Genomic DNA, 15,385 nt, shown 5'->3' on the forward strand with positions numbered 1-15,385 from the left:
AATGGCCCAGTAGTTCGGTTAAATTGTCAATTCATCAATTCTTAAGACACGACCAATTGAATGTGTCACACTTCCTTACGTCACATGAATTGGACGTGATCCTTTTATTTGCAGAGGCCCGGTTACTGGCGGGATTTTATTATTTGTAAAGGCCCATTTACTGGAAGTAAATTTAATGAGTTGTAAAAACCCATTTACTGGGATCTTAATCTACTCATATCATAATGTCTCAATAATTGGGAATATTTCTCCATTTTAAAGACCCTGCAAATTGGGGTTTTACTTACCTGTTTGTAAAGTCCCAATAACTGGGATTTTCTTTATCTGTTATAGTCCCAGTAACTGGGATTTCATTAACCTGTTTGAAAAGGCTTAGTTACTGGAATTCATTTACCTATTTTAAAGTACCAGTTAATGTGATTTCATTATTTCATATCATAATTATGTCTCAATAATTGGGAATATTTCTCCATTTTAAAGACCCTGCAAATTGGGGTTTTACTTACCTGTTTGTAAAGTCCCAATAACTGGGATTTTCTTTATCTGTTATAGTCCCAGTAACTGGGATTTCATTAATTTGTTTGAAAAGGCTTAGTTACTGGAATTCATTTACCTATTTTAAAGTACCAGTTAATGTGATTTCATTATTTGTAAAGGCCCAGTTACTGGAACTCAATTTAAGAAGTTATATTTAAATCTTTGTATGATTCCCTCTAATTATTACGGAAATTCAATCCGAGTACAAGCCCCATTTCCTTTAGATAACGTACTGAAGTTCATTAACAGTAATTTAGTGGATTTTACGTACTTTTTACAATTTATTAATTTGTTAAAAGAAAAATATAGTTATAAACAATGAAAAGTGTTTTGATGATGCGGGTTATATAGGAAGCAAACGCAGGCTAAGTATTTTATAAAATAGCATTTTATTGAAGTAACTCTTTATATTTACTTGTTTATTATTTTCTGTTGTTAAAAATGTTATGTTATCTATATGTTATTGGTTGCCAATCACCAAAGAGAGCATTTTATTGTTTAAGTAAGATCTCCTTTACTGGGATCTTATAATTTTAATTTACTCGTAAGGTCCCAGTAACTGGGAAAACATTTAATTCTCAATTTTAAAGGCCCTGTCACTGGGATCAGGGACGTATATATGCTAATATAAACGTTTATATTCTAGTATGCTGGGATTTCACTTAATTGATCTAAAGTTCCATTTACAGGGACTTTCTTCTTTTTTTTTTTTTGATATACCAGGTAGTCCCAGTAACTGGGATTTCATTAAACTGTGTGAACAAGCTTAGTTACAGGGATACATTAACCTATTCTAGTAAATGGATGGTTATCATTGAATATGTATTTACAAAGGCAAAATTACTGAGTTTTATGATTTAACAGTCTGTAAAACCCCAGTTACTAGGATGTTATTCTTAAATGATTTGCAGTGGGTTGTTTATAAGCTGAGAAGTAAAATATACAACAGCTCAGTTTCTGAACATGACATAATTCTCTTGACCATATATACAAACCAGCTATTTAAAAGGTCCACTTAGTACTGGTGTACAATAAAAACACAACAACAAAGAATGAAGAGGATTTTGTGAATTCATTATATTCTCTAGTTGAAACACAAGTTAGAAACCTCATTCCTTGTGAGGATTACTGTATCCGACAGATGTGAAAGTGACTGGTTCTAAAGATAAAACAATTCAAATAATTATTGATATTGTAGGTAATACATTAGGAAAATACAAATATAATACAGTATAAAATATTCCAACCTGTAGAATGTTCCTCACAAAAGAAAGGAGATAAACGCCACAGTCGTAGCTGTTTTTCTGTTGTGGGACCTACCATTGAAAATAATAAAAAGGTGAGTATGTAAGAATGAGTTTTTTTATACAATGATGCTATTCCAAAGCTTTGGCAAGCTAATAGATAACACATACCATCACAGATCATGTGGGATTTTTTAAATCACTTGTTGAAGCAACTTTTTATGAGAATCTAAAAATCCATTTCATGAAGCTTTTTGAGACATCATATCCATGGAAATATGTACAAATAAATAATGACCTCACCGTTGTGTAATATCAAACATTAATTTGAATGGTAATATCCCCGACATATTGTTGCAAACAAAGAATAAATGCTAGTAAATCATTGGGGTTTCTTTCTCACCCCCCCCCCCCTTTCAAATTTAAATGTATTTCATAAGCAAGAAAGAGCTATCTCTTGGGATTAACAATGAACAAAACCTTTATAACCAGTTCACCTCAGTGTGCTGAACAATAACAGTATTTGCAGCCCGTCCTGCCTTCTCCAATTCCTTTTCAAAGAACCTAAAAACATACCTATATATTTTTAAACATATACTTGGATATATATTTGTCAGACTCACTTTCTATATCGCACAAAAAAGGAATGAAAAGTTCACAAGTGTTAAACGTACACTCTCAATGATGATTCCTCATCAACATAGCTCCCACTCATGGAACATATGATTGAGATCGAACCAAAATCTCCTGCCATTACAGACAAAGCACCAAGATACCAATGTAACCTGCCAATCAAGTGTGAAAAGGAAATTGTTTGTGTATCAACTTCTGATTAAAATTCTCTCTCCTCTTTTTATTACCATAAATAAAAACTGTTAACACAATATGCAATAGATTCACTCCCTTACATGTTACTGATAGGAACAAGGATGATTGTTCCATCCTTCAGCTCAATGTTGGTCAAAGTGTCCTCTACTCCGACATAATTGCACCCACTCATGTTTAGTGGTCTCCTGTTCCTGTTTGAAGAAGACACTTATTTGATGTAAGCATTCTTATCTGTATGTCATTTATTCATATTTACATTTAGTGTATATTTCCCCTTATGTTTGCATTGGAAATCTGCAACGTTCAATTTTCTATGAATGCACTTTGCTAATTAATAAGCCGTGAGCACATCATAAACGTCTTCATGTGTTTTGAGTATATCTATTTTTGTATTGAGTATATTTATTTTTGTAAGATTAAATGAAACATTGTTCAAATTTACTTCACCAATTTGATATGTACTTTTTAAAATAAATGTTAAATAATATTTACTCCTTAATGAACAATTTTTCTCTCCAAAGTTCCTGGCACTATATTTTTAGTCGAGGAAGTGAACTAAATATTGTATACAGGGAAATATTCACCCCCGTTTTATTTTCACTCATTTCGACCCTCGTTGTCAGCAAGCGAATTCAAGACTGGACGAATTACATACTCATATTGTCAAAACCATATGCAAGTGATGAAGGGCAAAAATAACATGGGGTGAAAATAACCCTGTAAACAGTAACATGTTGATATGGCTGTTCCATGTATGTTTCATACCCTGACTGAAAGCTAATATAATGGCTTTATATCAACAATATTTATATATTCTTTACAAATATACATCAGTATAAAAATAAATATAAGCATTGAATGCTTTATTTTGGATGTCGTCAGTGCTGTAACACACCAAGCTGTGCAGACAAATTATCATACGACGCTAACAGGCAGTATTTGGTTTGTCTGCACTGATTGGTGTGTTACAGGACCGACATCAAAAAATAAGCATTCAATGCTGAAATGAGTGTGTTGTTCTATTTTGTACTGGTAATCATATGTTATAATTTTAAAATGAATCAATACTTACAGCTTGCCTTTCACCAAAAGCTTTTGGGCAAATGCCGTGTTCAGAATAAACACATTCTCTGTGCCCAAGTCTTCTTTCATTCTTCTGTATCAAAGTGAATGAATTCTATTTTTAAAAGCAAAGGAACTCCACTTTTGGGGGAAAACAATAATATACATATATATACATGGTTTCCAGTAGGATATGAGAACATTTTCTCTTTATTTAAGATAAAAGAGCATTGGTACCTTGTCGCAACATCAATGATGGCATCTGTCAACCATCTCATTGGGTGGAGGGACACCATGTCAACCTCATAAAGATCTATCCCCATTTCAATTCTATGACTACAGGTATAAGCAAAACATTTTAATGCTGGAACATCAAAACAAACCAGAAAAGAAAGGATTTTCAAACCAATCAGCAAATCAATCCATATTTTTAAAGGAAATGGAGGTATGAGCATAAACAGTATGAGCCACGCTTTGTTGAAGGTGAATTAATTTAATTCAACTTTTGTTAAATAGTATCCATGTTCATCACTTAAGGTCTAACAGCATACACACTAGTTGTACTCATATTAAAGAAGTTACAGAAATGAAGACAGTATAGCCAAGATAAACACAAATATCCCGCAAATTTAGCAAAAGATGGAATCCAAATCATAAAGAAAACATAGAAAAAGTTGAACTAGGAAACAATTCATTCAATTCATCAGATTAGAATAAAAAGAAAAAAACCAAAAAAAAAAAAGTATATAAGTGGAAAGAGAACAAATAAGAACAGAATATTTATTTCTCACACATTATCCATTCCAGGAAGTCTGAGCTTCTCAATAACTTGAGGTGTGGGGTTTGGAGTGTTGCACCCTTCATTAAGTGGAAGAAAATTGTCAAAAGTCAACCAAAACATGGCATTTCATATGCAAAAGAATGCACTAAAGGATAGAGAAACATACATATGACGCCCTTTAGATAAAACAAATATCTGATGTGACATGAAGTACAAAAGAACCATTTCATTGCAAACATGTATTAAATCATGAACACAATTTGCTAATGAAATAGAACTTCTGTTAATAAAAAACCAATTAAAAATTCACCTGCTAGAAAAGAAACAGGAACCAATAGGTTATAACAGCCTTCACTCCTAACAATCTCCAATGTCTGCTTTGCAGAGGGAACACAAGGACACGGAGGGAAAGAAATAACCTGCTTATTCTCATGTAGTTTGATATTGATTTCTAATGCCCCTGCCAGGAGAAGCAATCTGAACCGATCTAAATTCACCAAGCAAAAGCAAGTATAATCATACCAGAAAGAAAAGAAACTATGGAATTACATGTACAACATATCAAAAACTTCAAAGCCATTTTGATTACCGGTACTTCTATTACCATTGGAGTTAGTCATGGCATCTTCAAAACATTTCAGCATGTCATCTCCTCCACTAATCCCAAGGAGATCACAGATAACCTGAGGCTTCACTCCTCCACTGACTACACGCTCATACTATCAAAAAGGATTAAGTACAAACTGTGAACACCTTAAAATAATTCTTTCAAAATTTGAGAATATTCAAGGTATTTGGCAATCTGATTCAAACCTGCTGGGCATAGTGGCCCATATGAAGAATTCCTTGAACTCTCATAAGCAGATCTAGATGGGCTTGGCTGCAGGGGGCATACATGTTAAAGCATTCCCTGATACTTTTACATTGTAAAAGCTTTGCAAAGCCTTCTCGATTCACACCACTTGAATACCGGTAATTGAGAAGAAATAATAATTTTTATATAAACTGACAATAATTTTTCAAACCTTCGGAAAGTGTTTTGATTTAGAAAAACATACCCAGGTTGAACCAAGGCCACTGGAAACGTTTTATGAGCCATAAAGGCCTCTCGCAGGGTCTTAGTTGATGTGTGTGTTGCAACAACTGATGCAACAACCTCCGGAGAAGGCACTTTGTCCATAAGTTGCTGCACATCATTAAACTTGCACTGAATAAAATATTAGCAAATACATTTTACAGAAACACACATCAATTTCTTGTAACATGACTGCATATCAACATTAATGTACATTAACAGGTATTTTCTTAGATGCAAGCTACATGCTTATGACGAAAAACCAGGGACACGCGATTTGTTCACAGTATGTAAGGAGTAAGTTAATGCTGAGAAAAATGTCACAGAAATTTAATGGAATCACAAGGGTAAAACATGATAACCCCATCTCCTTTAGAGAAGGGTTATAAAAATAGGCAAATTTATTATTTAGAATGACTTGCTATATCCAACTTAAATTGAAGTTCAAAAATTACTGTAATATGAAATTGGTTGATACATGAACAAATCTTCTGAGAAGCCCTTTAAGCTTCAGAGAAAATAATCACATTTTAATACCAAATTGATATATCATTTAACTTAATAACCTTGTGGTTTATTATTAAAGTGAATGTACCAGATACTACTAGCACTTTATTTATCTTCTTATTACCTTGTTCATAAGGTTCTCTACCTTGTAGGATGAAATGCTTTCCTGCATAAATAGGATGCAAGCATGAAATAAAAGATAACACATAAATAAAGTACACACATTTGTTGAAAAAGGGAAATAATTACTCGTAATAAATATGAAAGTACCTTCTCAAGAAAAGCACTGCCATCGTTGACGTTACAGGCAGAAGGCTGCTCTGGGACATCCTTCGTTGGTACAAAGAAATTCCAAATGTGTGATTTGAAATAATTATTCAATGATTCATAAATGAAAATAGTGGTATGTATTGTTGCATACGCATTGGTGAGTGCCTCTATTACTTATCACCACTGATGGACATCTGTTGATATTAATGTGGTGAAAAGTAAACAATGTTTTAAAAATATTTATAAAGGTTTACTTTTTAAAATTCCCAGCAAGATTCACACTCATAAATTTGAACTCATGACTTAAAGATTGTAGTTGACCCTCTAACCCATTAAGCTATACTGTTATATGACAATTTGGGAAAGAAAACACTTATAAAATTGCACTCTACTTCATCATTTATCATAATAAATAGTCCGTCACAATTTTGAGATGTCTCATACCGACTTAAAGAAAATTAACATAACTTACTATGCAGTGAAACACCTGGAAGCTGTTGAAAATCTTTCTTAAATCCTCTGCTCCCAACTTTCTATGATTGACTAAAAACAATCTTAATGGTTAGTTCTCTGATATGCTTCCTTATGCACATAGCTCACCTTCAACATGTCTCAATTGAATAACAGTAATTGCATTGCCTGTGAAATTTTTCCCTCTAAAAAATTTGATTTTTGAACAAGTATAGGAAAATCTGAATTAACTAACTTCAAAATGAATATATAAATGTGTGTGTGTTTATTACATCCGACAATTTCATTTCTTTAGCAGCGTTTCCCTAGAAACGATAAATATAATAATTACGGTATATAATTTTGTCAACTCATGCAAGATGGAAATAAGCAGCTTATTACATTTAGCAGTTCTGTCTCTTTTAGATGTGAATTGTTAATGCTTAAAATCGTCATCAAATGTATAACTCTCTACCATTGTTCTTTTGTTTAATATGAATGCTCTGTTTGTGTCATCCTTACTTGTTCTATTAGGATCCTGAAAAGGAATGCTCGCTGGCCATCCCTCTGGTCTTGGACCTTTCCAAATGTTCTTTCCTTTTTGACACAAATTACTGTTGTTAATATCATAATAAGAGATACTTGAAATATATTCTAAATCTTCAAACAATTGCCATTGAGCAATACACCTTGTACAATCCCTTTGAGAATCAATGGCAGGATTTTTCTCAGAATGGCTTCCGGGGTCTCTACTGCATTTAATGAAAGAAGATTCTTCCATTCCTCCTCAGCCGTAGGAACTTTGTATTCTAGTTGTATCAATGAAATGTGATCAACAAACATCGCAAATCTAGCATGGGTGTATGCGCTGAGACTGATGGACTGATGCATTGAGTGACAGCTCTATTGGGTGTAATAGGTTAACAATCTAAATTGTGAGTTGCAGTTTATGAAACAAGCATTTTCAGTGGCCGTTTAAGTACCCGCCCACTTTTACCTGCTTGCATGGTATTGATAATTTATGAATCAACTGCCAGCTGTGTCAATTAACTCTGTATCAAGACTACAAAAACTAAATGACTGCAATACTTGACGAAGAGTTTTCACAATAATCGCTTCTTGTTTTATATGGTGTAAACAATTGTCAAGAACAATGTTTAAATGGGTTCCCCATTTCATTTTTCAGCAAAATGCTTCATTGATCAATTCAAAATCTATGACAGAAATGTGCTCAATTTTGGACTAAACTGTGATTAATCTGATTTTGTAACTCAGTCTGTAAAAGTATTAATTTTACTACATGTAGCTCTATATTCATCAGTCTGAGACAATATTTTTTTTACCACTGATGCTGATGCTTTACTTGCCATGGACTTTCTCTCAAACATGCTAATCGACCTTGGATTGTAAAATTCATGTGCAGATCAAGTGTCCAATTTACATGCATATAAACAAACCACACTTCTTCATTTTACAAAGCAGGTGATATGTTTCAAAGATTTATTGTAAGCATATGAGTAAAGACATATGCTATAAAATGTCTAATGAATTTCAAGGTGTGTCAACCTGAATTTTTCCGTGGATCTACATTTTGCAGCAAGCTTTTTGTGAGGAAAGACAGTCTGTTCAACTCATGCTATACACCACATATAGTACATAAATAATGTTATTGGATAAGAGAAGAACAATCTGTGACTTTAATCTATATGCGCCCATCCCTGCTTTTAGAGAACTTTTTCTTTATTTTCACGAGCATTATTTACACATGAATGTAAACATTGCCCCGTTTGTTCTAAAGTAACTCTGTATGTAATTTACATGTATAGCTTGCAAGTACAAATTTATCATAAGTTTTCTTTCTCCGGCATTTGTTTCCACGTGTTAGCATCATGTTCTCAACATGCACTTGATAAATGGATGAGTCTATATAAATGCGCCAATCAGAATCTCTGTTGCAAATCACAATTGAAATACACACTCATTAGAAAGTAGTCAACACTCAACACAATGCTACGTACATCAGCCTTAGCGTGTACTTTCATGCTAGATTTGTGATAAAAGGGCATGGTCATGACTTTGATCAATGTTATTTTTCAGTTTTTGTTGTTTGTAATGTTTTAGAAATACAATTCTGATGATTAACTAAAATTTGTGTGTCAGTCGTAGAGTTATAAGCAAGATACAGAGCTCACAGTTCTTTGTTTTGTAAATATGGCTCGTGCTGTTTTTGTTTAAATTAGTTCAATTTACAGGTAAAAGTTATATTTTAAGCTTATTTTTTTCTATTCTAATAAATCATAATGATAAATAAATAGTACCTAGCAATTATCACATTCATTTTGGGTCTTAAACTGGAATTTTTGATTCAACATTCAGAATGTTAACAAAAAACACAACATATACTTCATTTACATGACAAAGAACTGTACCATCTTTTCAATCAATTATTTATTTTTTTTACCTTTAGCTGATAATAACATGTCAGCATGATGTGCCATACTGGCTGATGCCATCTGGGTTGAGAAATCTCCACAGATGTCTCGCAACCATGGAGAAACTAAATGAATATTTTATAAAACATTTTGTGACTGCATATTGAGAGGTATACACTAATACTGTAATTGTGCATTCAAATCTGCAGCAGGAGTAATATTTTCCAAAACTCTGTGTCAGTTTGAAGCACATATGGGTTGTTGCTTTCACATTGCACACACGATTTCACAACAGATGGTCATGGATTTTCCATACATGTACATGTATCTTGCAAAACCTGATGATTTCATTGATGTCATTTTATATAATTATGACTTTTTGAACCAGGCAATTAAGTTAAATGTATATCTTTACATAACATTGACTTATAAAATTGAAATTTGCAAAATGCTTTTTGTAGGTAAAATCTTATTCCAAAAACACTTACCGTATATCTATAAAAATATTCATATTAGGTTTTAATTCATTACAATGCTATAGCTGTGTGCTAAAGATGTGTGCAAAGTTAAACGATCCCAAGATCTATGGTTTTTAATCAATCTTGCCCACAACCATTTAAAACCAATATAATATAGGCTAGCACAGAAACACTAACACACCTACAACATAGTAAGAGATGTTCTTCCTGTTTGTGAGAGGAGTAATACTGCTATGTATGTGTCAAACACAAATACTAAACCTTGACCACAAAATTATCACAAACCATTACCATGTCCCTCTGTTTTTCCATTGAGTGTGTGCAAAAACACTACTGGAACATCAGGTTCCTCTTCCATGAATTCTCTGATCTACAATTGTGGATTTGTTTTAGTTTACATTAATAATTCCTTTTTAAAAACAAAAACACAAAGAATTGTTGAGCAAAACTAACACATTAAATGATGACAAAACAAACTACCGGTAGAACTGTCCTAATGGGACTAATACCCCCGCAAGGCTAATTTCAAATGGGACAAATAATTGAATTGAATAATAAAGGTTTGGAACACATACAAATAAAAAAAAATTTGTAGAATTGTTAAAAGAAAAATTAGTTAACAAAGAAATATTTAAAATCAAAGTCAGAATAACCCCTCCCTTTGCAGTAAATGGAAATACAGGTAGCCAAGCAATGCTCTTCTGTTGATAAAACTTTGAATATCTTTCGAATAAGAGTCTTGACAGATGCAGTTAGCTGTTTCAAATTTTCCAAACTTTCTCCTATAGTACAATGGAACTCCATATCAGAAAATTGATCCTATAAGACTATGATTTTCTTTGATGAGCTTGTTAAATTAAAAATACTCTTAAAACATTACCAAAATTACCACACTATGTATAAATATGTAAAAAAGAAAATTTAATATTACCGGGTACAAACAATTTTAAAATTCCAAAACACTACAATCATATCAGTAATTTTGAATTTCATTTAAATTAATGCCCTATAGGGTCACTTCAATTTACTTGACTAATAAATTTAAACAACTTCTGAAAATAGTTAACTAACAGGGGACAAAAAAAATCTATGAAACAATTTTGCATCAGATAGGAGTTTTTTTTTGGAATCCTTGATAAAGGAGATCATGCTCTGTATCTGAAGATGTGACCTGTTCGAAAAAACAAAATTCATCTAGCATTTAAAACCTTTGACTCAGATTCAAAATTCAAGCCTGTCAGTAATTAAAGTAAGGACCAGTAATATTAAGATATAATCATTGAAGGGCACCAGCTCCAAAAACTTTAACCAGCTCTTTAAACCTTAACCTCCTCCAGCATCCGTAACCTATGGCTCAGATTCAGCATTCAAGCACATCAGTATCATCAGACGCACCATCCTTGCAAGTTTGGTGAAGTTAGGACCAGTAATAACTAAGGTATAATCATTAGAGTGCACCTGCTCGATAAACTTTAACCAGCTTTTAAAACTTTAACCTCATCCAGCATCCAAACCTTTGGATCAGATTAAGCATTCAAACATGTCAGGTGCATCAGCATCATAAGACACACCATCCATGCAAGTCTGGTGAGCTTAGAACGCATAATAACTTACAAATGGCTATCAAAGGGCACCTGCACCAAAAACTTTAACCTGCTCCAAAAATCTTAACCTCCTCCAGCATCTGAAATTCATGGCTCAGGTCTTTCAAGTTCATTTGTAGGTCCAGATGCATCATCCATGCAAATTTGGTGAAGATAGGACGAGTAATAACTTAGATACAGCACCTACAACAAAAACCTTAACCATGCAGGTCCGAACGGTGACGCTGGTGGTTAAGCATAAGCTGCCCCCGACTTTGTCTTGGTGAGCTAAAAACTGCTTCAAAATTTTGGCACAGATAAACAGGAAGTTGACATCAAATTTGTTTTGAAATGAATCCCTCTATTTGGCATGCCAAAACATAGTGTCCTAAATTTCAACTATCTGTGAAGTGAAAAATGCAAAGAAAATATGTTAAGGACAGACAGAGACACACCAAAGGGTAAAACAGTGTACTACCGTAGTACTTCTCCTTAGGGGCGAGGGTTTAATTCGAGATTTTAATTACAGCTTGCATATACTATTTGAACTACCAGTACTACAGATATTTAAAAATTGTGTATAAATATCATGCATTTAGACTGCTTGGTTACCTTATTTGACAGTCTTTTTAGTTTTTCTCTCCGTCGTCTTTTGATCTTCTCTTCCTCTTTTCTAACCTAAGAGACAAACTAATATTTAAACTAAAATTTCTTAAGTCTTAGTGTAGTCTGTTTGTGAAATATATTTTTTTGTGTCATAAAAAAAATAAAAAACGTATATATAGTATAATAGTACTATTATACTATATATACTATTATTTTTTTTTTTTGCACAGATTGTCTCAAAACCCTGTGGATATTCAGGAGATCTTTGTGCATGTGTTTATATGCAATTATTGTCAAAATAATAATGCACATAATTATGTATTTAAAAAAGCAACAAATGACACAAATGCTTAAGTAGCTAAACACAGGTTCACTTAAAATCCAGGGGGTTTTTCTCTTGGAAAAAGCATGATGGGTATGGATTTTCTTGCTATTTCATGCGGTATACATGAAAATTATTTTTTTTTAATTTCTCAATTGCATGATATAGGGGTTTATCTTTCTAATACATGAAAAAAGTATGTAGAAAATATTTAAAAAATTAATTTTGTGAGACTCTAAAATAAAGGGAGGTAACTCCAAAAACATCCGGATTTTACGCGTGCAGAATTTCATGATTTTTTTAGCGGGGAATATAGCTCTTTTAAAAGCTGACAAATGTATCCTAAAAAAACTTTAAAACGATGCCTAAGGACTTGCTCTTGAATATGCATGAAAATTAAAATTGCTGATGTATTTGCATTCTGCTGTTAGGGGGAGCCTAAAATGCATGGGTGTACTGCATTTAGAGGCATTCTTTTGTCTATTTCTGTATAGCTGTTGTATTCACGCATTATTTCACACAGTTAAATGCGTGAATCTCATACATATATTTCATTGAATTAATGAATCATTTTGCATATTGTTGCCTGTAATATGAACCTGTACATTCTGGGCTATTATTTCATTCATTATTTGTTATAATCATGATATTATTTTTGTCCCCCGCCGCAACGCAGAGCGGGGACATAGAAATGCCGGGCGTCCAGAATTCTATTCTTGTTTTAAATGTATATGCCCCCAGAGGGCCCTTGATTGGTGAATATATAAAGATATTGTTTTGAGTGGCAAATAAGTTCTAGCTTTAAGTAACATGTGCATTATTTTTAAATATTTACAAAATTCACAATTTTATCTTTCTATTCATATCAGAGACATTAATAACAGAGATTGGCAGCTGATCGAAATCTTGCGAAATCCCCCGGTCCCTATTGTAAAGTGTTCCCAGTTTAAATCATTATATCTTTCTAATATAAAACAATTATATCGAAATAAAAACAACTAAAACCTATTACCAAAACATTTAAAATATTTTATTTTCATGAGTTTATGTCATATAAACAATATTAAAGGAAAAGTTTTAGGAGGCAGTTGGCTTCCTGTCGTCCGAGATTTCGCCGATGTTTTATAGCTGGCCAATATATTTTCTATATATTAAGGTAGTCCTATACTCGGCACTAAATGGGCTCAATCATTAAAAGCTTAGCTTTAAATGATAAACATACATTCTAGTAATACATATACAAAAGAAAATATGCATGTTTACAAGCTAGTTTGTTTGTTATCACCTCTCAGACGGGTGTACCCCCTTGCGAAAATTATTGACAATTATGAAATTTGCCAGACGTCCGTTTTTCCTAAATATAATTACCGTACCAATTTTGGGAAAATTAGAACTGCACATTCATAATAGAGTTTAAAAAATTTATTTAAGCCATATTTCATCAATAATTTTGCGCAAATTTTTGTAAGTAAGTACGCTTTATGGACCTGATGTTATTGTATCAAAATAGAATACAAAAAATGCAATGCTAGTATCGCGTTTGGTAATTTTTTTTTTACTATTTTATGGACTCAAACTTAAATTTATGGTGTTTATTCAGATTGACATCTTAGAAAAAAGATCTGTCAACAATGTTAGATATCATTTAAACATTAATTAATTGACGATTTATTAAATTCGTAATAGCTTCTGCCTCTAAATTTAAACCGATTTTAGTAAAAGAAAAAGAAAAATTCGGCAAGGGGGGGGGGGGGGGGGGGCATCAAAACAAACAAGATATAAGCATACCTGAGATCCTGGTTAATCAGAAACTTCGTTTTTCATTTTACTTTAACAGAATCGAGTTTCTTAACATTAATTATTTCTATCTCTCATAGAATACATATATTACCGTTCTAATTGCTTATTATTGCCATTGTTTACAACAGCGATGTAGAGAAAAATCAATACTGGGTATCTAAAACGCTTTGTAAAAGTCGAACCAATATTGTAAAATCTGTATTATGACGTAATGTGATACTCGGACTACTTTAATTTGATTTTACAATTTTTTCTTTCAAAAATGTCTAAAACCTATGCACACTTTTCATTAAAACAATACTGGCGTGCAACCAGTTCTCGCCGAGTACCATTTCTCGCCAGTACATTGTGACCTCATTTTTCGTCTATAATTTGATGTGTTTATAAAATGACGTCACAATGTACTGGCAAGAAATAGTAATCGGCGAGAACTGGTCGCACGCCAGTATAGTTTTAGTTAAAGATCATTATCTCAGTTCACTAAAATGTAGTTCACAAAGTAAGGTTGGTCCCGTACCATTTTTCAACAACAAAACATGCTAATGGCGGAGTTGCCAATCTCTGTTGATATATAGATATGTATGTAACATGTTTTTACAATTTAAATTCAAACGGGTCAGTTTTGCTTGTCCCTCATCTAAAAACATCCTTATAACGTTACATATAAAACTGTGTTTTGCACCCTAATTGTATTTTGTTGCATCTTAAAATATTTATTAAAACTATTAATTATGATTTTCCTAGGTAACTGGATACGTTCTTTCTTGGAGAAAACATACCATAGGAATTGGGTACGTTTTCTCTTAAGTAGGTGTTCTCTAGCAATCTTTTAATCTTGCTTATGGGGAGGAAACACTGCGACTGATTTGATGTCTCCACTGAAGGTCATTGTGATTATGTCGGTCATTAGACCGACATAATCACAATGACCTTCAATCAGAACAATTATTAATCAATCATTATGTATATGGTTGAAATATGTTCATACCTACGATATAGATTAAAATGATTGCAAACATACTTTCTGACACAAGTATAGGACTAAAAAATAATTACGGGGTCAATTATGGATACAAGATTTCCAAATTAACTCGAATTTCCTATTCCTATTAACTCAATAAACTTGACAAAAAAGTGTATACCACTTCAGAATAATAACTAAATAAAAAATATCATAATATATATGAAGTAGGAGTATAATATGGATCCTAAAACTTTAAACTATACAATCCAAAATCATGAAAAACGTACAAATTTGAATTTAGGGTCACCGTCTTGCTTATCCTCCATATTGTTTTCTTTTTTTATTAACTGCAGTACTAATTGGCGCATGCGTATTGGGAACCTTTGGCCCGGTTACAGGGATATTTTGAGTTCGGTTAAATCCCACTAACCGGGACTATAAATAC

The 15,385-nt window shown here is 32.7% G+C and overlaps 2 protein-coding genes across 2 annotated transcripts; both read right to left on the reverse strand.

The window, feature by feature from the left end:
• Nucleotides 1-1,595: 1,595 nt before the first annotated feature.
• On the reverse strand, nucleotides 1,596-6,167 carry LOC136273289 (uncharacterized). Its single transcript, XM_066077695.1, has 13 exons — nucleotides 6,159-6,167; nucleotides 5,511-5,659; nucleotides 5,266-5,332; nucleotides 5,057-5,171; nucleotides 4,763-4,939; nucleotides 4,463-4,529; nucleotides 3,909-4,007; nucleotides 3,682-3,765; nucleotides 2,690-2,800; nucleotides 2,456-2,566; nucleotides 2,279-2,345; nucleotides 1,785-1,853; nucleotides 1,596-1,696 (listed from the first exon to the last, which is right to left on the reverse strand). The coding sequence occupies exons 1-13, from the start codon at nucleotides 6,165-6,167 to the stop codon at nucleotides 1,622-1,624; spliced, it is 1,200 nt and encodes a 399-aa protein (XP_065933767.1). The 3' UTR covers nucleotides 1,596-1,621.
• Nucleotides 6,165-15,385, reverse strand: LOC136273596 (uncharacterized). Its single transcript, XM_066078376.1, has 8 exons — nucleotides 15,228-15,385; nucleotides 11,861-11,926; nucleotides 9,957-10,035; nucleotides 9,216-9,311; nucleotides 7,444-7,563; nucleotides 7,277-7,351; nucleotides 6,777-6,847; nucleotides 6,165-6,364 (listed from the first exon to the last, which is right to left on the reverse strand). The coding sequence occupies exons 1-8, from the start codon at nucleotides 15,306-15,308 to the stop codon at nucleotides 6,176-6,178; spliced, it is 777 nt and encodes a 258-aa protein (XP_065934448.1). The 5' UTR covers nucleotides 15,309-15,385; the 3' UTR covers nucleotides 6,165-6,175.

This window comes from Magallana gigas, chromosome 3 (genome assembly GCF_963853765.1).
Source record: "Magallana gigas chromosome 3, xbMagGiga1.1, whole genome shotgun sequence".
In the NCBI taxonomy this organism is placed as follows: domain Eukaryota; kingdom Metazoa; phylum Mollusca; class Bivalvia; order Ostreida; family Ostreidae; genus Magallana; species Magallana gigas.